Raw genomic sequence first — 27,268 nt, 5'->3', positions numbered from 1 at the left:
ACCCTAACAAAAAATTTCCCCCCCATTGGTTTCTCCCGACTCTGTCTCGGTATCTTTACGAATCGAACCGGGAAGAAGAACGGAGAGAAGGATACGGATGAGACACGCTTTCAAAACTCCAAATATTTCAATTTACGGTACGCCCTTTCCCCTTCTTTTCAGTTTGATGTTCTCAATTGTTGGTCAGAATCTGTTCGTCCGAAGAATCTTTTGTAATTGATTCTATTTTTCTGCGTTCGTGAATTGAACGAATTGTTTGTTGAATTTAGTTTTGTTGCGTGGTTTGGATCCAGTTCAGCTTGATGGGATTAGTTGCTTTTTTCGCGTGAGTCGCTCGGGTTGGAGTAAAGCCATTTGCTACTGTTTCACAGCTGAAGTAATGGATGTAACGAGAGTTTTGTGCTCTAATTGCGACTACTTTTAACTTCCATTTGTTTTCGTCTTTTTTTTTTTTTTTTTTTTGTCTGTACTTCTTTACTGAATTGATGTTATTATCGGTATTGACGTTGCTCCTCTTTAAACTTTTAAGTTTTGAGCGATTTTTGTTTTGTTAACTGGTGTTCATGACTGTTGCATTGCAGTACCCTCCGTTGATCCGTCGTGCAGCTGAATTAAAGAAAATGAGGTGGATCATTGTTCTTAATTCATCAAATTGATTGAATACAATAACATGTAATGGTTGAACTGTGTATAGAATAACTGTGTTTGGACAACTACAGAAACTCAATCTATTTGCTTATACCATATTCCTCTACCCAAGGACATTAATGTACCATTAATGACAAGATAGATATATTACACTAAGAACAACCTTATTTTTATTAAATACATGATTTATTGTCTAATCCACATCAAGACTCTCCCACTCTTTATTTTTCATATCTAAATGTACTTTATATGAATAACTTACTGCTTCAAATACTCTTTATATGCAAAACTATTTTCATTAAATTTATGTGACACAAGGAGATCTTCCTCATGGTGAGTTGTTGTGCATGAACTACTTTCAGGAAAGTAGCAGGTGCTCATGTTGGTAGTCTGTGGAACTTGCAAATCCAGTATAAGGTTCTGAAAATGCTCTCTCTCTTTCTCTCTCTTCCCATTTGTGTTTTCCAACCGACTAATGTCAGCAATGTCTCGTTCATGCAATTGCTTGTTGACCAGCTTTTATGTGAAGGAATATAATGGACGGCAATCCAAATGAAGAGGATGCTTTGACTGAATGTCATATTCCGCCTCAAGTTGACCCTACCAGATGTCATGTACCACTTAGTGTTGGACATATGGCTGTTACACATCATGATGGGGGAGGAAACTCTGGCGGGCCTCTACTCCACAATGATCCAAATGAATATTGCATAGCACCAGATATAGAACCTCATTTTGCCATCAAGAATGGTGATATGATAGGGAGTTCAGGGGGAACAGTTATAGAACCATATGAAGGTATGGAATTTGAATCTGAAGAAGCTGCAAGGGTTTTCTATAATGAATATGCTATACAGGCTGGTTTTGGTAGCCGTGTGAGTAGAAATCGACGTTCAAGGAAAGATGGGGAAAATATAGCTCGGAACTTTGTCTGTTCCAAAGAGGGCTATCGTGCTAATAGACAGGGAAACACTGGAGGTCGAAGCAGGAGGCAACGAGCAGTGACTAGGGAAGGCTGTGGGGCCATGATTACGGTAAAAAAGACTAATACTGGAAAGTGGGCAGTCACAAAATTTGTCAAGGAACATAACCATCCCTTACTTAGCCCAAGTGAAGCTCGGGCCCTTCGATCACACAAGGTTGCATCTGAGTCAAAAAAATTATGTGCTAAATCTCGTACAGATGGGGACTATGGAATGATGGTAGCTCGTGAAGAACTTGGAAATGTAGAAATCAATGGAAATATGGAACCATATGAGGGCATGGAGCTTGAATCTGAGGAGGCAGCTAGGATATTTTACAGTACGTACGCCAGGAGAACTGGTTTTCGGAGCCGTATAAGTAAGAACCGTCGTTCTAGGAAAGATGGAGAAGTTATTGCCAGGAAATTTGTTTGTTGCAAAGAGGGCTTTCGTGCTAAGCAGCATGAGAATAAGAAAGAGAGAATATACCGACCACGAGCCATTACAAGGTTAGGCTGTGAAGCAATGGTTATGGTAAAAAAGCAAAGTAATGGACAGTGGGTTGTTGCAAAGTTTGTAAAAGAGCATAACCATGCTCTTCTAGATCCAAGTAAAATGCGTTGCATTAGAACACATAGCAATGCATCTGATGCTTCAAAAAAATTGTTGGAAGGTTCCGAGGAGGAAAAAATGGGTAAAAATGAAACAAGTATGGTGTCTGGTGGAAATGAAAGGCAAATTAACAATCTAGACACCCCTGAAGAAGGCATCGGCAACCATAATGGAACTGTTCGGAAGAGAAAAAGAAGCCCTGAAAGAAGTACCCAAAGTATCCTCGACTACTTGAAGCGGATGCAGTCTGAAAATCCTGCTTTCTTTTATGCTACACAACAGGATGAAGATGAATCTTTGTGTTGTATTTTCTGGGCTGATGCTCGATCAAGGTTGGCTTATAACTACTTTGGTGATGTGGTCTGTTTCGATACAAGGTTCAAGACAGAAAATTATGAAATCCCTTTTGCTTCATTCACAGGACTGAACCATCATCAACAGCCTATATTATTTGGTTGTGTCTTGCTCTTCAAAGAAATCGAATCATCGTTTGTTTGGTTATTCAGGACATGGCTTGAAGCTATGTCTGGTCGCCATCCGGTCACTATGGTTACTAATCAAGATGAAGGCATAGAAGCTGCAATAGCACAAGTTTTTCCAAAAACTCATCATTGTTTTTGCACATGGGAAATTCTAAATGAAGTGCCAAAGCAGTTGTCTCATGTAAATCGTACATTCCCGCTCTTTCAGGAGGAGTTCCAGAAGTGCATAAGCCTGAGTGAGACAATTTATGAGTTTGAGTCTGCTTGGAAGTCCATTATCAGTAAATACAAACTCAAGGACAATGAATGGCTTCATTCTCTATATAATGCTCGTCAAAGATGGGTACCGATATATTTGCGAGACACATTTTTTGCTCACTTTCCTACCAGTCAAAGAAGTGAAACCATAAACTCATTTTTTAATGATTTTTTGAATGCAAGCACCACCTTGCAAGACTTCATTATGCATTATGAAAGAGCTTTGACTAGTCGATTTGAGAAGGAACTTGAAGAGGATGTTCAAACAGTACGTGTCAAACCAATGTTAAAATCAAGATTGCCAATTGAAAAGCAAATGGCAGACATCTATACACGAGCTGTTTTTTTACAATTCCAGGAGGAAATATATGAAAGTCTTGGATATGTGGCAAATAAAATTAAAGAGGCAGGAACAATTCACACATACAGTGTGTCAAGCTATGAGGAGCAAAGAAGATCGTGTACAGTTATTTTCAATGTGCCTGAAAAGAGAGTTAGCTGCAGTTGCCTGATGTTTGAATTTTCAGGCATTCTCTGTAGGCATGCATTAATCGTGCTGACAGCATCAGATATAATATCAGTTCCACCGTATTACATCTTAGAACGATGGACAAGAAATGCTAAAAGTGGGGTTGGCTTGGACAGACGAAGTGTTGCGATGCAAACAAACTGTCGTAAATCTTACTCATTGCGTTACAGTGACTTGTGCAAACAAGCTATCAGATGTGCTGAGGCAGGGGCCTCATCTGTCCAGGACTATGATGTGGCAGTGCGAGCCCTTAGAGAAGCTTGGGATAAAATTGTTGGTTCCAGGAAAAAAGTTTCTAGGGTTTTGCAGGTTGAGACTCAAGCAAGTGGCAGTAGTCAAGGGGATGATTTCATTCAAAGTGAGGTGGATAATACACCGAACAGCATATCTTTCTGTGACCCACAACAATCAAAGGCAAGAGGACGGCCACGAAACTCTAGTTCAAAACTTGGTGTTGAGAAAACTGCAAAGAGTGTTAAATGTAGTCTCTGTAAGGAGCATGATCATGACAAGTCTCTGTGTCCAAGATTGAGGCCCATCGGGTACTTTCTTATATGCTTTATGACTTCATGGGAATTTATTCCTGAGTTTCTCTGTGTAGAAAGACTTATCTCTTTTTGGTCTTTCAGGGGAAGTTTTGGTACTGGCGGTGGCTTGATGTTAGGTATGTTTCTGTTCTCCAGCTGTTTGATAAAGAAATCTGATCCATATTCTGATTTATCCTCACCTATTTATTATTTGGCAAGACCCTGGCCCAAGTGATCTACGTGGGCACAGCATGCTCGGTGCAGATCAGTCAGGATTCTCAGATGGAATTTTGTGAGTAAACTGTTCTTCAATTGGTATACAAGCTTATGATTCTTTTGATGCATTGATCTAGATTTCCTGAAAACAAAAATGAAAATATGACAGGTGTCTTTCTTTGGGTGATCATTTTGACACACATGGCACTCCTGGTCTCCCCAGTTTTGGGCCCAATAGTTATTTTCAGGTATGATTGTTCTGAATGGATCTATGGTTCTCTTCTTTGATCTTGCTTTTGGTGCTCTATTTCCATAAAACTAAGCCACATACCTCAACCAGATGACTAATATCACAAATCCAAGGCTTTTCAATGTAAATGAGGTATACTGATGGTCTACAAATCCTTTTTTATTGTCTCCCAAATATTGGCCTTTTAAGTTGATAAAGTTTTTTAAACCTTGTTGTAGGAGTTCTCTATGACTCGAACACGAACCTCACCTGGACCATGAACATTTTTGGCGTGTTTTCCTTCTTACTATCTGGCTATGAGTTTGTTTTTCTATTGTCTCTTTGAGAGCATTCTTTCTATCTTTGTGATACATATTCTATTCGTTTGTGAGCAAAACATCAACAGAAAGCCTCTTTGTATCTTCTTCCCTTTTTGTCCAGTCATTGTCTTGGACAGGATTTCAGCTATACATATCTGTATTCTTGTACCTTATTGTGCTTTCATACTTCATCGGTGTGGCTGTTGTCATTTCTTGGTATTTTGGAGGTGAGATTTGTTTGAAAAAGCCAGATAAAATAGTCTCTACGTTGGTATATGAGATTGGAAGTAAGTCTTTTAGAGTGTTCAGTTGGGACCTCTTCTTCTCTCTCAATGATGATCAGGAGATAGCTGGGTCTTTATGCACCAGATTGATCAGCTGAGTGGCTGATGAAGCTCTTCTAGATAATTTGGTTCGTGTCTGGTACAGAACCAAGGTTGGTAATATCATCTCCACAAGGATGTTTTTTCTTGAATGATTATTTATTTCTCTTCTAATCAACATTTGTAAACCACTTTGTTGTCCCGATTTTAAAATGTTTCTTATTTTCCTTGCAGTTTTAAGAGAATATTTGCCAGATTTCAGGTGTTGTTTTCCTCTCTAGCTGCTCCAGGCCCTGATGGCTTCTGTTTGATAAGCTCAATGTCTCTCAAGTTCCTGGACAAACGTGTGCTCAACCTCATGCCATACTCAAGTTCCACAGAGCCATGAGAAAAGCTTGCAATTTTTGACTGGCAACCGTAGTTTCAAGTGGATTCTCACATACTAGTACCTGATTAATAAGATGAAAAATGGCTATCCAGGATTTATTACCATCTCGCACTAGAAGAAAAAAGCTTCTTTAGAAGATCACTCAGGCATACCAGAGAAGAAAGCTGCATGCCTAGCAAATGAGAAAGAGCAAAAGAGTGTACAACATGTATTATTCTGTACATATTACCTCTAGTGTCATTATATCAGTTTGTTCCACCTAATGTCTGCGCATGACTTTCGAGGGTGGAGGCTCAATTATTGCAATGTAAATGACCATATGCCCGAAACCTTGATGTACAAAGTCTTTGAGATTTATCTTCTTAACCAGCAGATTTGTCAACAGATCACTTTTATGTTGCCTACCCAGTAAAATATTATATTCATTGACCATAATTGAAGCAGAACAATTTTCATGATTCTCTTGAACAGAAGCACGGCTATGGAATCTACTGAACAAAAGCACCATCATGGTTGTCCAAAGCAAGCGTGTTGTGTATTGATTTAAATAAGCAAAAGCATTCATCATTCCGAAGAATCATTCCAAAGGCTCATACTGATGGTTGTAGATACAAAAAATTGCAAGATAGGAAGAAAGACTAGAAAAATCAATGACACCATGAAGTGCATTCACATTGGCACTAGTTTTCCAAACTTTTATACGACAGCTTTTTGGGAATGGCTAGCACTCAACTAGAAAAATCTCTCTAGCTAAAAAAGTAACCTTGGAAAGTAGAAACATTCATTAATGCAAAAAAGATTTATCTCATATAACTAAATGGGCCACTGTTCTACATATCAAGCTGACACTCATTTACAGAAATAAAAAGTAAAAAAATGGGTCAATAAACATATAAAAACACAGCCACCACACACCCCATGAGGATCTCTTTCAGTAGAAAGTAGTGCTGGGCACAATTTTCGTTATAACTGATAGTGGAATTGTAGCAATATGCCCCTTGTTCCCATAGAGCCCAATTCTTCCAAAACTGGCAGAGGTGCTGTTCATGGTAGCATTAAAGACAACAGTTAGTATCTGTTTTTGATAGTTAAATACGGAAAAGTGAGTCGGGACCACAGAAACTGAAACTCCATAAGGAGCAGTCCAACTAACAGCATAGGTCTCATTGTCTGCAATGTTGGTCACTGTTCTTTGAACAATTTTTGACTGGTTTAGCTTGGCTATAGTTATGGAGGGCAAGTTCAAATCTGTCCCATTCATAGCAGAACTCCCACACGGCTGGCCAGTGTAATTCAGAACGACCGGATTGGATCCATTTATACCACAAAGAAATGAAATGTAGTCATCGAAGCCTGTAAAGCATGAGCAAGACAATGATTCAGGCACCAGCCAAGCATTCGATACAAATCTTTACAAATAGAAAATACATGCATCAGAAAGTTATTATCTTAATCTTTTTTTCCTTTTTGTGAATAATATTGTCATAGTTTTTTCATTAACATGTCAGAGTTTGAGAAAATTGTGGTACTTTAAGCATAATTTTTATCTTGAATTAGTAGAAATCAATTTAAATTAGAACCAAATTCAGTCAAGGAGAGATTCACTGATAGATTCATTTGCACTTCTTCAGGAACACCTGCATGTGTTGATAATTTCCATTACACTGATTATTGTTAAAATGCTCAGAGAAGAGAGGTGAACTGTATGACCTATATCCCTCAAAAAGACTGAAATTGACATGATTTTGAACACTGTCATGGTCTGTCCTCAGGAAAGTTTATACTATCAAATTGGATAATTGTCTGTACACAGTCAGATTTTATCTGTTCCTCATGTATCATCAGACCTGAGAAAATTATCCATGTATGGGATCCAAGTTGTAGTGCATACAAGACAAAAGGGCACCTAAAATGATCCTTTATAACAAGTGTCATAAATGAAGGATAAATCATGAGCATGACACGGTAATTTTTTACCTGATTTTAATTCTTTTCTTGTTCCTAAAATTTTGAACAGTTTTTTTTTCAACAAAAAAGGTTAAATTTATATTATTTCCAAAAAATTAATGTGGACAGAGGCCTTACTTGAATCAAGGACCAGACCAGGGTCTAAAGCTGCTGTGGCATTCACAAATCCACTTCCCATGTCAAAAGGAGTTGCAGGTGACTGGTTTGAGTCTGGGTTGCTATATGACCGTTGGGCCATAATGGGGCTTCCTTGGTTGTCATAAACTGAAGCAGTTGTTGAAAGAGCTGAAGCAATTGCTGAAGGACTGAAACTGGGAAATTTTTGCTTAATCAGCGCAGCAAGCCCAGCAACATGAGGTGCAGCCATACTAGTCCCAGAAATCATGGCAAAATTCTCTCCTGATTGACAAATTTTGTCAAAATAAAAATGAAAATAAAGTAAAAAAAATTAAACCACCCAATGTTCAATCTCCTACCTTCAAATTCAACAGAATCCATACCCAGAGAACTCCAAGCAGCCCAGATGAGATTACCAGGGGCTATCAGATTTGGTTTCAGTATATCAGCATCATCGAGAAAACCATCTTCCGGATCAGGGCCTCTCGCAGAATAATACATCACTTTTGGAGCCGAATTACTATAGTTGGGTTTTAGTCCACCCAATACTCTTGCAACACCTCCAAACTTAGAGATTTGATTAGAAGTTTCATTACTTTCCAAGGAACTATTGTAGTACTTGAGGAAAACCTGTCAAAAAGAAGAAAGAGAGTGAGCAAAACCAGAACAATTAAGGTACATTTTATAAATAGCAGTCACTAGAAACTTAAACATTATTCTTTTTAAAGAGTAAGGAATTACAGTTAAGGCAAGGAATTTGGATGTACTCTTGGAATGTAATGCAGTGCTTTAGAAACAATTAGGACTTTTAAATAAACTGCTATGCCAATTTATACCTTTGAATCATCTGCTGATGGAATTATCAAACCAGGCAACTTCATTGGAGTTGGATTGAGCTGAAACCCAATAACAAATGGGTCCATGTAGAAAATTACACCAACTGCACTGAGATTTCTGACTGTTTCCAGTGCTTGTTTGATGCTAGACAGGCCAAGCACAAAACGGATTGAATAGCTACATATCAGTAAGTTGCCCTTGACCAAATCTTCATTTATACGACTTGAGTCTTGGCATTCGCCCAGATACATATCATTGACATCACTTGTATCATTGATCAAAGCATGAGTAGCAGAAACCAAGGTATACATCTTATCTTCATCAGTCCCCGCTGAAAATAGAATAAAAGTCAGCATCCACATGTATACATCCATTATTGAAGTTTAAAAGTAGGTCCTTGATTGCCAGGGAGACAGAAAACAAATAGTAGATACTTCAATCTAAGTCATTCCTAAAGCGTTAATACCTGTCTGTTTCAGTTATTTTTTTCAAAGGCCCATATGTTTTAGAATCATATAAAAAAGAACAGTCATGCAGTGGTAGAAGATAACTTTATGCAAACAACATGGTTACAATCCCCAGGAATGCATCTTGTCACCTTAGAACCATACCAGTCAACTCAACTTGGTACTGGCTGGACTTATAATTCCCAATCATGTTGGCCTTAATGGCTTTTAAGGCCAATTAAAAAGCTATAGAACAAATCATATACCTACCTGAGATTGCCCACTTTAATCTTACTAAGTTGAAATTTAAGAACTTGATGAAGTCAACCAAAAACACTTTTCCCAAAAATCAAGATGAACCCAGTGATTTTGAAGAGTTCTTATTAAATGTTATCTTTCTCTTTCTTGAATGGCAAAAGTTGCCCTTTTTACTCTTATATGCATTGTTGTTTTGGAGTGAAAGTAAAAGAATAGAGATGACAATGAGTCTTAAGGGACTAAAGGGCTCTTCATGAACTGAAGACTTAATCTCTACCTTTCTCCACCCCTCTTGAATCAGTCTGGGCTGAAAAGAGGGGGGAAACCAAAACCAAAAACAAAGGTAGACATGGAAGATATATGAACCTAAAGAAAACCATGAAATAGCAAGAATCTTGGAGAAGAATAATAGCAAACTTACGAGCAAGTCCAACCCCTGAGATGGTAATGTTGTTGCCAAGGATAAGGGTATTTTGATAAACTCTGTCATGAGCAGCTGCACCAACTGTAAAAATCCATGGGCTGAAGGAAGAAATGCTCTTGGGTGCAGGCCCAGTATTTCCTGCTGCTTGAACAACAAAGATACCTGCTTTCACTGCTGAAAGCAAAGCCATGTCTATGGGATTGAAGAATGTCGCTAACCCAGGAGGCCTGCGGTTGGGAGTGATAGACAAACTCACTATGTCAACTCCATCTTGAGCTGCCTGAAATTATAATCAAGAAACATCAAAGGGACATAATGACATAAGGACATAGAATTCTAAGTGAAAAATAGTGGATTAAGTGCGGACATATAACTGTATAAAAATTTGGTTGGAGCTTGCAATGGTGTAGGAAAACATGGATTTCACTTGGCTGCAGTTTGTAGGTCACAAAGGTTTTTCATGATGGATGGATATTCATTGTGGAAGGTTCCTATTTGACATCACGAAGTTCATTGCTGCTTTACTCTTATAATTCCAAAATGAGTATAAAGATGCACTACCATAGAAAAGGAGGTGAAGCTTGATTGAGAAACAATAAAAGTTTCGTACAGATCATAGACAATTTTAATCATTTACCTGGTCAATAGCAGCAACAACATCTGCAGCAAATCCACCAAAGCTCTTGTATAGGGCCTTATAAACGGCAATGCTGAAGCACATTAAGTAAAAATGAATCAACCTCTGACAGAGATGCACATTTGTACTCACAACTAACAATAAAACAATTAAAATGTAGTTGATTACTGTGCTCGAGGTGCCATGCCACTTGCATTTCCGAAATGATGCCCAGCCACAATGACAGGAATCCCATGGTTCCCAGCTGCAATGGAAGCTGTGTGCCTGCATTTGGTAAAGCTTATGTAAGATGAATTAAAAAGAAAAAGAACTCATAAATGCAACCACTCCAAGAAAAAAGTTTAGATCTCAATATTTTTAATTTTACATTGATAGGGGCTTACAAGTGTCCAATTTTGAGGTTAGAAATGAACTTATAATAGTTCATTATTATACAAGAATTGGATTAGGTTGCTCATTTGGGCATCTTTAGCAGGTCAGGGAGTTGGAACATGAACAATACGAAGGCTTCCTTTTATTGGATAACACGGAGAACAGAGGGAAAAAAAACACTCAACAGCTTGCCTTTGTAGGATTACATGGTGGAGAGAGAAAAAAAAAACTCACGTTCCATGGCCATCACCATCAAATGGTGAAGCATAGTCCTGAGTAGCATTAAAGATTCCCCTTGTTATTGCCGATGCTGCAAAATGGCGGGCCCCAATAAGCTTCCTATTGCAGGATCCAGATGGAAAATCCCTTGTAACTTCACATATTCCAGAAAAGTGGGCTGGAACAGGATAACTGTTCTCAGAAACATCATCAGAAAAACTGGCATGTGTAGGATCAATGCCAGTATCTATAAACCCTATTACAATTCCTTCTCCTGCAAAATTTGGCCCTCCTTCTTGCACCCAGGCCCCTCGGGGTAGACCCAAGAATTCTGGGGTATGAGTGGTTGCAGTTCTAACAGAAAAATCTAAAACCACATTGGCCACTTCTCTTTGCCTTGAAAGCTTCTCTGCCTTTTACAAATCAAGATCAACAAATTAATCATCTAAAACATTTGGCTGCAAGAGTCTAGTTTTGTTAAATGACTTTAAAAGACCAAACTAATAACAAATGTTATTCAAGCAAACAAAATGTAACATTAATAAGAAAATTCAGATAGAATGTAAAAAATAATAACTAAGTTACCTGTTGAGGAGTAACAAAAAGAGCAAAGCCATTAACTAAGTAATGGTAATTATAGAGTTTCAGATAGCTCTCCCCCTTAAAGACTCGCTTCAGTAATAAATTCTGTACTCGAATTAGATAAGAACTGTAACTCCTGTGAGATCTTGACACGTTCCTGAATATAAAAAACAAATAAGAGATCAACCTCATCAAGAACAGAAATAAAAACAAAGCACCCAGTTTCCCGGAGAACAAAAATATATAAGATATATAACCTAAAGTATTGCCAACATGAGCAAAAAACTGACAGGCAGATTACCAAGTTGACACCAAAAACTAATTGGAAATTCCTATCCCTCAGTAAATAACACAGACAATCACAGATCCTGGATGAGGAAACTCGAAACAGAAGTGCAAGCACCAAGAATTCCACATCCATACCACAACCAGACTAATAGAGGAAAAACAATACAATAACTTGAAAAAAAGATATAGGTAGCTAAAATTTACAATACTCCAACAAACAGAGGGATGGTGAGGAAAATGGCAAAACCCATCCCTTGACCTCAATTGACATTGCTAATACGGCAGGCAGATGGTCACAGTCAACCATGTCACAGTGAGCTCTTAGCAAACGAAATCACAAATACTGAAACAAGGGACGAGATATGGCAAAAAAATCCAGTAAGCTTTGAAACTGTGGCAGCCATTGACATCCTATGACAACAACGACTAATTGAAACTTGTTGATCAAAAGACTGAAGAAAGAAAAAAAAAAGGAAATGGTAATGAACAATTTCGACCGTTAAAGAGGGGGTAAAAGAAGTACCATGGTTTATGCAGGTGGTTCATTCTTCCTGGAGCCCCATAATTTGAATGAGTAGTCCTTAGTTTCATATAACTGTAGTAATGGGTTGCCGGAGTCTGCTTCAAAGTAACAATATAAACCGCAGCATCGGAATCATCCTGGCACAAGACTTGGCCTCCAACACCCAGTAGTAGTACCAATAAATGCAACAAATAAATGCTCTCCATTTAAGGCACTCGAAGCAGGACCCAACAAAATACAGTAGTACTAATTCAAAACATCAGCAGTAACTCCTGCGTGAAACTCAACATCCTTCTTCACTCTGTAGTTACACCACCAAAATAGAGACCATTCTCTGCTATTTCAAGATAGCTGAGTAAAGAATCTGCAAGAGCTTCAACCCTCTATAAATAGATTTAGTCATTCCCTCTCCTCCGTATGAAAATAGTTGAGAAGAGAATCTGCCGCAGGTTCAACACTCCGTAGTAGATTGAGTCACCCTGTTTTCCGGAGTCCTCCGTAGACAAAGAAAAAAAAAGCACTTCGTGACAGAGTGAATACCCTTTTTCGGAATTTAGCTAAGAAACAGCCAGCTAAACAGAACGAGTTAACAAAAAGAAAGAATTTGTTTGGCGAGAAAAGCACCCTCCTAATGCTTCCTTAGTTCATAAAAGATGGATGAGGATTGCTGCACCGAGATGAGATTCTACAAGTGTTTTTTTCTTTCTTGGGTGGTGTGAGAGAATATGAACGTTTGTTAAAGGGGACGAAGGTCCCTTTTCTAGTTTCCTTTATTTTCTTCCAGTTTTAGGGTCACCGTGACTTAGTGTGTCATGTAGTGCTCTCTACATCCCAGAGCAGAAAAACAGCTAGACAATGAATGAGGAAAACGCCACCTCCGGAGAAAGTCCCATGGAAGAGAGACGTTATAAATGTACTCATACGGGGAATGATGGAGAAATTCGATGACTGCAGCCTTTTTCCAGGCACACAGCCCCTTGTTCTCTTCCAACGTTCTATATATTTTAACGAGATAAATGAATTACAGATCACCACCGTGCCACAGGCTACAGAGCACCCTTTGCTCTCTCTCTCTCTCTCTCTTTGTTGACTGGATCTTCCACTGTGCCACTCTTCAGCTCACCATGTCCCTCTACTTTCAATTCTTTAAAGGGTTAACGCACATATCCCTTCTTTGTCAGATTACATCTTTAATTTCCATAAATGACTCCCTTTTATAATTTTCTCCGAAGATGTGAAAATAAAAAAAAGCCCGTGTGATACTTTCCTTCAAATGGCTTGAGACAAAAACATCTTTTCTGGATAAATTTGAACAGGTTTCACGCTTGAATCCGGTAGCAAAGAGCAACGGTCGTTTCAATGGAGCCCACCAGAAGGATGGACAAACTTCCTGTTTCTGTTTCGGTGACCAGTGATCACCCATTCTTCCATGTCCTCACGGCCGCTTGGTTTTTCCCCCCTGCAGTTCCTAATAAAATGCAGAAACTTTTTCAAATAAATACCAAAAAAATGTCATAATGCTACTTTTTTATATTATTTCCACAATTCAGCTCAGACCCCCGAGTCTAATAGTGCCATTTTAATCAACAATTGATAAGTAACAATGACAAAGTCAGGATTTTTCTCTGAACTACTCTATAATGGAATAATATACAATACAAACTACAAAGCTCCACTTGATTAACGGGTTTTGGAAATGCCCAAGGAGGAAAATACTGGAATCAAGAGAGAGAAAAGGAGGAAAAAGTTGACCACCGGCCATGGCAGTGGAGTATCGATCACTCTTCCTCATCAAGTGCAGTAGCACATGCTTAGCACCACTAAAGCGAATGAATGAATCATGAGTGGCATTCGAAGAATCATATTTTTTATAATCCATAATCTGTTAAGCATGTTCTTAGTTCGACAAGATTTAGGCAGGTGGAAGCCTGTAATTAAGCTGCCTGTGGAAGAAAAAGACAAATGGGTGTGGCTGCTGAGTTCAAAGATAAGAGTACCTTGAAGTTGTGAAATAAAAAAAAAAATTGTTAATATTATCAGAGTGCTTATCCAATATGAAAAATAATTTGGTATGAAATATGAGAAACGTTATCTCAGTCATTCGATCATGATCAATGACTATCTCAATTGTCTAATCAATGACTATCTCAATCATCTATCTCAGTTGTCTGATCATGATTGGACGGTTGAGATAATTGTTTTGTATGTTTTATATCAAATGGCCTTTCGTATTGGATTAGTCGCGATATTATTAAACCTAAGTTCAAGTATCCACCCGGGCACATCATAGTCTTGACCAACAGGTCCAAACTTGCTAAAAAATTGGTCAGTTGAATCAGTATGACAACATTATAATACTAAATCTTAGTTTATATTTGAGCCTTTACTAATACAACATTTTCTTATGCATTCTAGCCAATAAAATATTATTTAGATTCACATTGGTTTTTACATGAGTTATTAGACCAATTGTCTTCTAAGTTTCTACCTTAATAATATTTTTTATAAGATACTTTCGAGAAATATTTCCAAAAGGTCTTTTTGGTTCCCAAATAACGCTCCCTATTTAGGAGAAAAAAGCATTTATGGGGTCACTTTTTCCATCTTTATTCTACTTTCAAAGAATAAATTCAAATGCAGACATGAAGTAGAGGAGGAACAAATCCTATTCATATTTCTCTTCTCCCGTTCTAATTTATTCTCTATGAGTTATTTGAGCAATTGATTAGAATTGTTAAGGATTTTTGTAAAGCTCTCAATTTTAATTAATTAGTCCTTACTAACCGATTTAACTCTTACAGTTTCTCACTCAAATCCATGTCTTCTTTGTCCCCAATAATTATTTCCTACTAATAGTATCTATTTAAAATAAACTTAAAGAGTTAATAACTTAATTGAGCAGTCCCTTGCAAAATTGAAAAAAAAATGGAGTTAATCTCTAGCATTGAAATTTTCACCAGCATAGTGTTGACCAAATGTTATTCTCTTCTTGATTTTGATGATAACAAAACTTATTGAGCTGGTAATTACAAATCTAGTATTTCACATATTTTTTTTTTTAAGAAACATCAATTTCAAGGTCTAAAACATTGAATTGATACAATTTTTCCAAGTCCTCAAGCTCCATAGAATGTCGAATAACTCTTGAAGAAACACCTTTAGAAGATAAAAAAAAAATGGATAGTAGAGTTTTAGGAATCACTGAGAAAAGCCAAAAATTGATTCTATACGTGAGAACAATCCACTTCTTCCAAAACTTGAGGTATAATACAAATTTGGAGTCTTCTAACATATTTTGCATTCAAACATGGTTTTACAAATGCACACATACATTTTATACATGTTAGAATCACTTAGGATCATTATTTTTCATGTTTTAAAAGTCTACATGATGAACTAGCACTAGAACAATTGATCAACTAGAAGTGCATATGCCAAAAATATAAAGCATGATTGATCATTTATAACATGGCCAATCTGTGCTATAAAGCATGATCAATTAACCCATTTGGATTGATAGGTGAATACTTTCCAAGCAAAGCAAATTCAAGTTGATTGATCAATGAACCTTTGAGACTGATCAATCGTACAAAATTTTACCAGTCAGAGACATAAAACATGATCGATCATAGCAAAATCATTAATTGATCATACTTGCATTACAGTGCCAATGGGAATTCTAATTGATTGATCATACTTGCATTACACTGCCAATGGGAATTCTAATTGATTGATCATACCATATACATTGAATGGTCAACTTAAAATGTGAGACTCAACAGGAAGATATTGATCGATCAATAAGTCACGTTTTGACAAAAAAAATAGTGGCTACACATGATTGATAGATCATCTACTTTACACTAATCGATCAATATAAACTCAACTTTTTGAAAATGGGCAAAAAACAACTAGTTTGGCTTGGGTAACTTATAAATACCCCACCAAACCTCCTCTTGAGAAGTTAATGGGCTTTTATTGACATATCCACTAGCATTTGTTCTCAATTTCTTGAATTCTTCCTAAGATGCATTTTTTTTTTGAAAGAGTAAGCCAAAACCTTGCAAAATTCCATTATTCTTTCTCCCACCATCTCTTTGCATTCATCATAGTCAAACTCCAACATTCTATATTGTGCTACAAAGGTTAGTAAGTTTGGATCTCTCATAGGAGAAGGTTTTCTCTCCAATTGACAAGGATGTAAGTTTTACTTTTCTTTTATATTTTTCATTTGTGATAAGTTCATTTAGAACTTGGTTAAATTTAGATAGAAAGTACCTTATTAGAGCTAAAATCTAGCTAATCTCTTAGGCAAATTGTATTATAAATCATGTATTTAAACATACATATGGCTTAAAAGAGAGTCAAAAAATTTTTTATGTAATTCCCAAGCTCGGGTTATTGAGTGGTGAATACCAATAAGGGAACAACAGTAACAAAACACTCGTTATCAATTATTCCACACTTAAAAGTTTTTAAACTTGTAATTCTCAATCGACCCCTTCTTAAGAAACCATATGGGCCAACACATAGTTTCACTATTACTTTTTCTACTAGTTTTTTCATTAAAATAAACCCAATTACACCACACTTACATATGTGGCCTCAAAATATTATGCAAAAACTAAGTCACTTCATTTAATTTTAGGCTAAATTTAAACTGGTTGCACCTATGGATGACAAGGCAGGTTTAATTTGGAAAGCTGCATTGATCCACCCCACTTAAGGTAGGGATGAGTTTCAAAACCTGCCCATTTACAGGGGCCGAGAGGCCAGAGCCAGTGGGACGATCGTGCGTGCCTTCTCCGGTTACAGGTACTCTCCCCCCTCCCCCTTAGCTCTTTCTCTTTTTCTTTCTTCTTGAAATCGCCCCCTGGAGCATCCTCGTTTGTTGTAAATTTCGTTGAGAGTTGGCAAACAGACCATCATCCATTGGAAAACTGATAATGTCATCGTCGTATCTATTTATCTGATTGGAAATGTTTTTCTCTTAAGACATCCCTCCGCCTTGTAAGTCCGAAAAATATTAAAGAACTCCCTATCTATCTGAACTTCTCCCTCGTAACAACCCTTCCCTCTGCTCGCTTTCGTCCTTCTCATATCTGTCCATCCTCTTCTCTCTCTCTCTCTCCAAATGGGTGCTTCAGATATCACATTTCTATGCTTTCAGAAATCAGAACTGACGCTCTCCTTTTGCAGTCGTTGTAAAAGTCTAGATTTTGCCTTGTGGGTTTCGAGGTTGCTGCTTTGCATTTTTTTTCCGTTCCTTTCCTGAAATGGTTATCTTGCTCTAAAATGTTCAATGCACTGCTGATCAAGACTGTTTAAATTTTTCACTGCGATATTTAACTTTTGAGTAAAAGAGCGTTGAACTGCAGGCGCCACCGACAAGGGCATTCTATTGGAACGCCCGACCCATCAGTTAGACCGACTGTAGCTGCTCATACAGTTCTGAGTTTGAAGATTGGATGTATTAAACTGAGCAATGAAAATGTCAGAGCTAACTTAAATTTCATTTTTTTAGCGTTGGTATGGCTTGATTAATCAAAGAAGATGATTATGATTTGATTGGTGCTACACTAGAATAAAAATTGATCTTTTACAATCCTTACTCAGTTTCTTACTCTCTGCTTACTTCATGATTGCCCAAGACCAATAATATTTAGTTTTCTATGGGCAGATGAATATTGACATAGGATTGACTCAGAAAGTGATGCTTTATTTTTTTCTTTTTCTGGTATTTGGGGATTTGGTGGTTAGTAATCCTTCTATATTCTTGTAAATGATGAAACTAAAATCAAATGCTGGTATTGTGTAAATTACTGAGATTTTTCTGCGTTGAAGTTTGATGTTGAATTATTGTGAGCTCAAAAGCGACATAAATGCAACGTCATAATTGTTGTTGCATTACATAATGTATACGTTTTTTTTTAGTTCATTCTGCACCTAAGTGTACTGGCAAAGATGCTGCTATAAGGTTTAAAAAGATCTATATGAAGGTGAAGGCTTAAGTGTAGAACCAATCAAATTCACAAAGAAATAATAATTAAGATTTTTTATGATTGTCTTAATTTTGATTTTTAAGCTTTTCAAAGTGTTTTAGTTCTTCTCATTTTTCTTGTTCATTTTCATGCGCATCCAAACAAGAGAAACCATCTTTCTCTTCTTTTTTTTTTTTCCTAACTTCTCTTCCCTACCAAACAAGAGAAAGAAACCCAATATTTTTTTTCTTTTTCTCTACTTTCTGTGCTGCCAAATGCAGCCTAAGTGCTCATGGGAATCGAGTAGTGGGCAAGCCTCTATTTATGCTTTTTTGCTGGTTTCCACTTGAAAATTTGATTAGGGCTATGCTTTCTCCAATTGCATTTGATTCCTTTCTCTCACACTCTACAATTTTAAAATAAAAAAATACCAGCTTTATATTTTGTGAACATGTTTGCAAGTGATCTCTCTCTCTCTCTCTCTCTCTCCCCTCTCCCTCTCTCTCTGCTTCATTAGATGTATAAGGAAATAAGCATAAAGCTGTTTCTTCTTGGTGGCATAGATTTCTATAGGTAAATGGAAGTTGCTGAACTCTCTCTCTCTCTCTCTCTCTCTCTCCCTCTCCCTCTCTCTCTCTCTCTCTCTCTCTCTCTCTCTCTCCCCTCTCCCTCTCTCTCTACTTCATTAGATTTATAAGGAAATAAGCATAAAGCTGTTTCTTCTTGGTGGCATAGATTTCTATAGGTAAATGGAAGTTGCTGAAATAATGATTCAAGAAGAATTTATTCCAGAACTTTACTCTCTTTTAGTTTGATTATGTACACCCATTAGAAATTCTTAATAAAGCAAGTCGGAACTCACGTTGATTCCCTACTTATATTCCTTTACAACAAATTTAAGCAAACACCCTTGCTACGATCTAATTTGTTCAATTCATTTTGTTAAACCAAATCCATCAGTGTTCTTTTTATTTGTTTGAATAGCTCCAAGGAGGGTCTAAAGCCCCAAATGAATCAACTCTGTTAACCAAAGCTTATTACAAATGAAATGAACATTTCATGCTTGTGTTTCTGGCCTTTTGTAGATAAGGTCATTAACCTTCGTAAAAGTCATTCAAACAACTTCTGATAATCAAATATTTCTATTTGAAGAGCATGAAATAAGTCTTTTGATCTTTCTCTCTTGATTCATCCATCATTACTTATTTTACTCTGTTTACTAAAATCAAAACTGTGTCCTTGTCTTTTGAAGAGCATGACATTAGGAGTATACTAAAATTTCTTATTTTTGGATAGTAGTGCTTTTGTAGTACATTGGGGTGTCCAACCTTATTCAATCAACATAATTTGATCTTAGACATGGTTCAAATACCAAGTGGTGTCATACGTAGTCTATTTGGTTGCAGATCAAAGGTAATAAGAACTCTGGATGGGAGTCCTATTATGCATCTTACTTTAACAATGAACAGCAAGACATAAAAAAATCGCGACATGACATTAGCACTACTTACGACTTGGATTGATATCTAAGGATCTAAATGCTGCTGATACACCTAAGGCTTCGAATAAGAACAATGATAAGCACCTGTTTATGTGAATTCATTTGAATTTGGAAACACCCTTATTTAAAGTTCTGATTTCACCATGAAGGTAGAGATGGATTTGTTTGTCTTCCTCACAGATGCTATGTGGAAACATTTTTAAGGCAATTAGCAAAAGATGCAAATGTTTGAATACTGGCTCATTGTCCATAATGATGTTTGTATATAGTTATTGATTTAGTTTAATGATAATGAAAGTAGTTGGCAGTTACTGCAGGTCTTGCTGACTATATTGGTAGCGTAACTGAAAGGAAACTAGCCAAGCAATTTACTGTTTATTGTATTCATTTCCGTCTCTTATGTCTTGGAATTTGCACTTATATCTACCAGGGGAAATGGATTGGATTTCCATGCACTTTCCTAGTTAGGCACTAATGGTATTTGGAGTTGAACATTTTCTTCTTAAACTCAAAAATCTGGAAACCCCTTTCTTGTTTTTCCCGGGATATGCAATTCCATTCAGGGGCATGAGCAGGGGCTCGCTGAACAAACACCTGTAGGCTCTAAGATATACTTGGATCTCCTTTATTCAAAGTTTTATTTGGTAAGGGAGCATTTTTCGCACTGAAATAGGTTCACTAGATTGTGACTCTTATAGGTGTATCTTATGTGATAGTGAACTCTGACCCATATGCTATCAAGCTAGCAGAATTTTCAGGTTGATATCTCATGCTGCTTACAGTGTGAGATTGGCAACTTCCATGAAGAAGATGAACATGTTGCATTTTTAACACTGCAAGTAAGACAATACAACAGTTGAATAAAACCTAACATGTTGAACGCAAAGCATCTTTGTTAAGAAACTAAGATGTCCATTCCCTTTCAATTTCCCATGCCTAGACTGCAGGTCTCAATTCCATGATAGGAGTCCTAAACCGAAATATATATGTTCTTGATATCTATTTAAAATTACTTACTTTGTAGAGCTTTTTACTTATAGCATTCTTCGTAGACTCAGTCTACTACTCTTCCAATTCTCTTCTTGAAAAAGTTGCAAATGAAGGAGTGAATTTCTGCTTGTTTTTTGCTAAAGCGTCTAGGGTGAGTGTTTGTCCTTGTTCATTATTATCATTGTTTCTGAAACCTTGTGGTGTGTAAGTTCCTTTCCACCCAGTATAAAAGGGAAGCTTCCATATGTGAATAGATGCTAAAAGAAATTTTGTGGACCATCTTCTGGATCACACTGTCAGCATTGAATGATTTGGTGTATAACTATGTCATACACTGTTGCAATGCCATTTTAAGTTGAAGATGGATCTCATTCCATGGAGCTCACTTTTCCTGCTAGAACATCTGTTACGTGCTATTAATTGAACTTCTCTTCTTTCAAGTACTAATTTCTTTGTGTTACTGAGAGCTTGATTTGTTAGACAAATGATTTTTATTCTTGAAATAAGACTGTTTGGAGATGAAGACCTTTGAAACTTTGTGATTCTATCAACATTTTCTATTAATGTCATATCAATCAAACAGTATTGGGGAGCTCATTCAGTTTATTTAATCTTCAATCTCATATTTATATTTTTGGCTTGTTTTCATTGGTCTTTGCAGTCGGGAGGTGCTCTACGCGACTAAGCTTCACGAAGATAGTTTGAGCTCAGTCTATGCTTTTGCTTTTACTCAATAATTGATCTTTGTTTGAAGCTATCCTCACCCAAGAGTCAAATGGAGCAACCATCCGACTTCTATTCAAGTTTTCAAGATTCTGAGCTGCACCATCAACAGAACCAAACCACATACAGATCTCCTCTTGTCAGTCAGGTCTGCAAACTACTATTCCGCCGGATGCTGGTGGGTGTAAATGATGGCCGTTTCTTTCTTGGCGCCTTCCATTGCATAGACAAGCAAGGGAATATAATCCTCCAGGATGCAGTGGAGTATAGCAGCACACGACGATCATCCCCTTCTCCGATGGAACAGCGGTGTCTTGGCCTCATTCTCATTCCTTCCTCTTGTCGAACTTCTTGTCATGTGGATAGCTCCATTGATGAACAATTATCACTGTTGTCCATCCAAAAGTAAAAAGGAAAAAAAAACAACTAAATGAGTTCCTGTCACAAATTGAATACTGTTGACTGTTGTTCCTGTTCTGCAACTCTTAAATGTATTGAAAAGTAGGCTGAAGAACTCATGGCACCTAGAATTCTTCTGATGGAGAAATATCTCCTGTGTTTTCAGTGTAGAAGCTTTGCTATGTGCAAGGGAGATTTCAGGTTCAGAATTCAATTTTTAAGTTTTAAACTGGATATGGTGATGAGGGTGAACTGTAATTGGTACAAATGAAATAATATTTCAAGAAAGTGGAAACCGTCCAAGCACCAATTTTTGAGAAGATGAGGCAGCAATTATGACAAGCTTGTAAATTGTAGGGGGTGGGTTCAGGTTGGCTAAAATGAAAAAAAAAAAATTAATTAAAAAATCCACACAAGCTGCAAAAAATAATTCTGATGAAAACGATTTAAATAAAAAGGTATCTCAAGATAGAAGAATTAAAGAAGGATTATGTTTTTTCAATTTTTGGCTAGCCCATACTCGTTAATTCAAGCTTAAAATGACTATCGTCTATCACCGCAGGTGAAAGACTAAAATACCCTCATGTGAAAAACTAGGTTTCCACTCTTATTAAGACCCTGTGAGCTACTACGGTCACAAGACGAAGGAAATCGGAGAAGTTTCCAGCAGTCGTCCGAAGAAGGGAAGATGAGGGCTAAGGTTTGATCCTCTTTTGAAACCTGTGCTTGTGCTTTACTTGGACGGAGAGTGGTTTTTTTTTCTTCCGGCGGTTGTCTATAACTTATTCCCGTCTTAACTATTGCGTTTAATGGATTAGTTTTCTTTCTTTTTTATCGTTGTGGACTGGGTTTGTTACCTTCGTTTGGGTGTCGGTGCATTTTTTAACCTTTTGCAGTGTACATGTTTGCGATCAAAAGGAAAATAAGTCTCTTTATGTTCGATAGTCAAAATAGAAAGTTTTTATTTTTTATTTTTGCATCTCATGAAAAAGATGTAATTTCTATGTGCATTGTTTTATTGAGCATTTTACATATTGAGTTATTAACTTTCTCTCGTGTATACTTTCTCAGTTTTGTGTAGCTTTTTTTTGTTGAATGTAAAAGTTATTGGAGGTAGATGTGCTTCTCTTTTTCCTTTATTTACTGGATGGAAGAAACATGATTCCATTATTACCTATGAAGTCTGTTCAACAAAAATTCACTCTTTTTCATTTATCATCATCGGTTGTTGTTAAGAATGACTTATGATTAGTGAAAAATGTCTGTATTACAGGTTTTAAAGATGGGTGGATTTTTACTGTATACCTCTTTTTTGCCTGATTAATTACTTCTTTTCTTCATGTGAATTAGTGGGACTTGTTTAGTAAATCAGCCACAGTTTAAGACTCAGTACCAGTAATAGATAACAGCAATTATGTCAATGTTGTAGCAAAAATAAGTGATGAAATCCAGGCAAGCTATATCCATCAGTACTGTACTTAGAGTTTGTGTTTTCTTGTATTGGACAAGCCATGCTACTGATCCCCATATGATGACCTAAATTGAATGAGAAATTTTCATATTTACTATTTTTTACATCTTTGGGTACCTAAGTCTCAGGTCAGCTATACTTTTCTGATGAGTTCTTTGTTGCATTTTGCAGTGGAAGAAGAAGCGTATGAGGAGACTCAAGAGGAAACGCCGAAAGATGAGACAGAGATCGAAGTAGAATTTCTGTTGGGAAGGCAAGATGGATTTTCTCTTGTGCAATACTCACTGTGACAGGTAGAGAGGATTTTGGCTGGAGCCTCACTATCTTGTCATTGGTGACAATCTATTTTGGGAGAGGCTGACTTGTTTCCTTTTAGTGAAGTCATTCAGCTCTAGGCTTATAAACTATACGATTGATAGAAACTACTTATATGTTCTGTTTAATTCTTCAATATAAACCCTTGTTGTCCAAACACTGTTTATGAGAATGATGTTGGTACTTGATTATTGTGGATGTTATCTACTTGGCTTTCACATATTTCCTCTAGAGCTCTTTATAGTGTTTTATTCGGTCTGTGATCTATCTACCGATTGCTACAGCCTACAGAAATGTTGATAAGGTTGTTGTATGTTTGATATAATCAAACAAATGCTGTCTGTTAGCCATGCTAGTGCGACTGTAAACGCAGTTCATGAATGTTGATTGTGGAATGCATCAGACAGGTCGGCCCCTTGAGCATGTCTGGCTTCCAATGGCGCGGGGTGTGTGGTTAATATTCTTTTGTATTTTGCCAATTAAAAGCTATGTTAACTCTTACATGCCATGTTCCTGCTATTGAGCTTGATCATTCCATTTGGTGGCGGTGAATTTTGTTATTATGCACAAATGGCATTGCCCGATGGCCGAGGGAGTTTTGAAATCTTTTCTTACAGTTTTTAAGAGTATCTCAGAGTATCTCAGAGTATCTCAGCGGTCCGATCATGATCAGATGGTTGAGATAGCCGATGATCGATGATTGAATCAGCCCTTCCAACTTTTGGTTCTTACACATTCTTTTCCCCACATGATAGAAGCGTTTTCTGAATCTTTCCAGTAGAACAGCATTCTAAGACCATAAAGCATGAATATGGCTATCGATGTATGTAAAAAGCAAGGAATAGGTTATATCAACACAAACTCATGTTTTCATCATATCAATTTGAAAACTACTCTCTGTTTTAGAAATTAAGATCTCCGTTTGTCATCATATCAAAGTTGAAAAATATTAGCAATTAAATTGGGTATGATATAAGTTAGAGAAATTGATCTACAACATATAAAAGGGTGCATAAAAGCATTTAGCCATGGGATGAAAACAATTTCACATCCAGCTCACTTCATGTGGCTGAGTGCCTGTGAAAGGTCCTGGCCAACTCCAATTCACTGCTCGGTCTCATACCTTTCAAGCAGCATTCCTTGAATGCAAATGGGTATTTGATATCATATTCAAAAGCCTAAAGCCCTTTTCTCCCATGAGATAGGTATCACTTCCACTGCATTCTAAGCATTTCTTCCTTCAAAATGAGGAATGGCCATCCCTATAACTCAAAATCATACTGCATCATCAGCCTTTCCAAAGTGTTTCGTGTCATAACCTGTCGTGTGTACAACTCTTTCAGAAGTTTCCCTGCCAGTTCAGTCTCTTCCTCATGGGCAATACCTTCCACAATGATAGTGTAGGTTGTTTCATTAGGCATATAACCTTTCTCAACCATCATTACAAACACTTCAACTGCAAGATCAGTCCTCTGAGCCTTGCACAACCCAAGTATAAGTGCATTATAATTATCGATATCAGGTTTATAACCATTCTCTTCCATAATCACAAAAATCTCAAAAGCTTCATCTAGCATGCCTTCCAAACACAAGCCTCGAATCAGCGAAGAAATTGTGTAGGAATCAGGTGTGAATCCATTCTTAGTCATCTCATATAAAAGCTGAAATGCAGCTAAAGTGTTCCCTTTACGGCACAAACTGGAGACAACAGTCTTGTAGAACTCATGCATCGAGTAGTTCTGCTTGTTACCCAATGTTTGTAAAACGGAGAAGGCCTCTTGAACCATCCCTACTCCACAAAGCATGGCAATGGCATTGTAAGTCCCTTCATTTGGGCTACTGTGGCAATACATCATCTGGTTGAGGCACCTTACTGCCTGATCTACCTTCCTCTCCTGACATAATCGTGTAATAATTGGGTTATAACTGGCAGCGTTGGGTTTAAATCCATTTCTTGCCATCTCTCCGAGAATATCAAGGGCTTGATCAGTTCTTCCACAAAGAGCAAGTGAACCAATCAAAATGTTGTAAGTTATCAAAGTAGGGTTACAACCTATATCATTCATCTCAGCCAAGAGCTCTTCCGCATCTTCCCATCGTCCTTCATAACATAAACTCCTCAGCAGAATGTTATAGCTCACAACGTTGGGATTAAACCCTTGAGATGGCAAACTCCGGAAGAACCCAATTGCCTCCTCCAATCTACCTTCCTTGCACAACCCAGTTAACAAAACGTTGTAGCTAACCAAATTGGGCTTCCCACCCTTGACAATAATCTCATCCAACAGCCTCATGGCTTCATCCACTCCCCTTTCTTTATATGCTGCTTCAAGCAAGAAAGAGTATGTAAAAACATTTGGAATCAGTCCTTTCTGCATTAACCTATCGAGAAGCTGCAAACTAAGCTGTAAATTTCCATGAACACAGAGTCCTCGAACAAGAGAATTATAAGTGATTGTGGTGGGTGCAAAGCCATGTCCCTCCATTCTTTCCACCAGCTGCATGGCATACCCAACGTTTCCCCTCTTGCACAACTGATTAACCAAGTAAGCATAAGAAGAGTGATCAACTGAACATCCTGCGGTGACCAACATCTCCATCACCCTTACAGCTTTTCTTATTTTATTCGATTTGCAGAGATCGTACATCATCTGGGTGCATTGAGAGACATCGGGTTTGTGACCCTTGTTTGTCATGTATTCCAGGTAAAGAAACGCATCATTCAACCTAAGCTCTTTGTTTCTTTGGTCGCTCCTCCCATTTTTCCAATTGGGTAAGGAAAAATATGATTCTTTGGGCGGAATTGAGACATGGGTCATGGCCAAAACTTTTGAAAACCCTTTGGAGAGAGATTCCGTCTGAAGATTTGAGATTTGGGAGAAGAAATGAGTTTTTTTGGTAATGCATGGAGTTTGGGTCGGGATGGGTGATACAGAGTGAAGAAAAGCTGCCATTGGTAGCTCTTACTCCTGTTTTAACCAAATTAACTAGCCAAAAGAAATCCTCACACAGGAAGAAAAAGTTGAACTGCGAATAAATAATTAGAAGTAGATACGAAGTGAATCGAACCCCAGCGTCTTGTGGAAGCAGAGCGTCGAACGGTAACTCCGTAAGCAAGATAATGGAGCTATATGAAAAAAAAAAAAAAAGAGACTCAGATCAACAAACCTACCATTTCCAAGGTTTCCCGAAAGAAAACCACCGAAGAAAGCAAGGAGAAAGGAAGAAGGCAGTTAAGGAGGCTGATTCACGAAATATGTAGAGGAGCTGCCCTTTTGCATGCGTTGAACTGTTGAAGCAACTCACAAACTCAATCACACAAGATTCCCGGAGTAAAGAAAGAGATAAGAGTAACAAGATTTTCCTTCTTATTCTTCCGGCCGAAGGCGGAGAGCAGGACCTTTCCACAAGAGCCTCATCCGCAAGCACTTAATATACACTTTTCCCTGATGTCCCTGTTATCCCGCGGTTCTCGCAAACAAAGAAGCGAAAAAAAAACCTCGTTATCTGCTCTCTCAATTTCCACCGACCGCCGATTCTTGAACTCCCGAAAGATTAACGGATTAAGCCTCAGGCTAAAACCTATTATATAAAGCCTAAAACCTTCCTTACGGGTTGTCTTGCTCTCATAGTCATTTTTTTATTTGTTGCGAAGATGACTGCTGTAGACTCTGCAGAAAGTCTCCAGTGGGCTATCGATGACCATTCAAGGAGTAATAGTTA

General features: G+C 37.5%; 3 protein-coding genes and 1 long non-coding RNA gene across 9 annotated transcripts; 2 read left to right on the top strand and 2 right to left on the bottom strand.

Moving 5' to 3' along the window:
• Positions 1–5: 5 nt before the first annotated feature.
• Positions 6–5,930, top strand: LOC137951873 (protein FAR1-RELATED SEQUENCE 5-like). 6 transcript variants are annotated; one of them, XM_068798835.1, is made up of 11 exons: positions 6–137; positions 294–376; positions 582–625; positions 1,011–1,065; positions 1,165–4,033; positions 4,121–4,155; positions 4,238–4,310; positions 4,404–4,482; positions 4,575–4,616; positions 4,703–5,219; positions 5,341–5,930. In XM_068798835.1, the coding sequence occupies exons 5-10, from the start codon at positions 1,185–1,187 to the stop codon at positions 4,742–4,744; spliced, it is 3,120 nt and encodes a 1,039-aa protein (XP_068654936.1). In that variant the 5' UTR covers positions 6–137; positions 294–376; positions 582–625; positions 1,011–1,065; positions 1,165–1,184; the 3' UTR covers positions 4,745–5,219; positions 5,341–5,930. The 6 variants fall into 6 exon arrangements, with proteins under 6 accessions (XP_068654936.1, XP_068654935.1, XP_068654938.1 ...); XM_068798834.1 differs by having other exon boundaries at positions 294–385; XM_068798837.1 differs by lacking the exon at positions 294–376 and having other exon boundaries at positions 4,575–4,607.
• Positions 5,931–6,253: 323 nt separating this feature from the next.
• LOC137951585 (subtilisin-like protease SBT2.3) lies at positions 6,254–12,854 on the bottom strand. Its single transcript, XM_068798346.1, has 10 exons — positions 12,166–12,854; positions 11,358–11,511; positions 10,788–11,185; positions 10,350–10,445; positions 10,182–10,254; positions 9,542–9,824; positions 8,416–8,747; positions 7,939–8,209; positions 7,580–7,861; positions 6,254–6,847 (listed from the first exon to the last, which is right to left on the bottom strand). The coding sequence occupies exons 1-10, from the start codon at positions 12,369–12,371 to the stop codon at positions 6,426–6,428; spliced, it is 2,517 nt and encodes an 838-aa protein (XP_068654447.1). The 5' UTR covers positions 12,372–12,854; the 3' UTR covers positions 6,254–6,425.
• Positions 12,855–22,381: 9,527 nt separating this feature from the next.
• On the top strand, positions 22,382–23,784 carry LOC137952330 (uncharacterized). The gene is made up of 2 exons (XR_011112226.1): positions 22,382–22,459; positions 23,402–23,784. It is a non-coding gene; the product is annotated as an uncharacterized lncRNA (long non-coding RNA).
• A 694-nt stretch (positions 23,785–24,478) lies between these two features.
• LOC137951789 (pentatricopeptide repeat-containing protein At1g79080, chloroplastic) lies at positions 24,479–27,064 on the bottom strand. Its single transcript, XM_068798700.1, has one exon. It carries the CDS (start codon positions 26,497–26,499, stop codon positions 24,808–24,810), a length of 1,692 nt encoding a protein of 563 aa, XP_068654801.1. The 5' UTR covers positions 26,500–27,064; the 3' UTR covers positions 24,479–24,807.
• Between the last annotated feature and the right edge of the window lie 204 nt (positions 27,065–27,268).

This window comes from Aristolochia californica, unplaced genomic scaffold (genome assembly GCF_029961685.1).
Source record: "Aristolochia californica isolate CCGP_79_NKW_82.1479 unplaced genomic scaffold, dmAriCali1.0.hap1 SCAF_15, whole genome shotgun sequence".
Lineage (NCBI taxonomy): Eukaryota > Viridiplantae > Streptophyta > Magnoliopsida > Piperales > Aristolochiaceae > Aristolochia > Aristolochia californica.
This window is presented reverse-complemented; position numbering and strand designations above follow the sequence as displayed.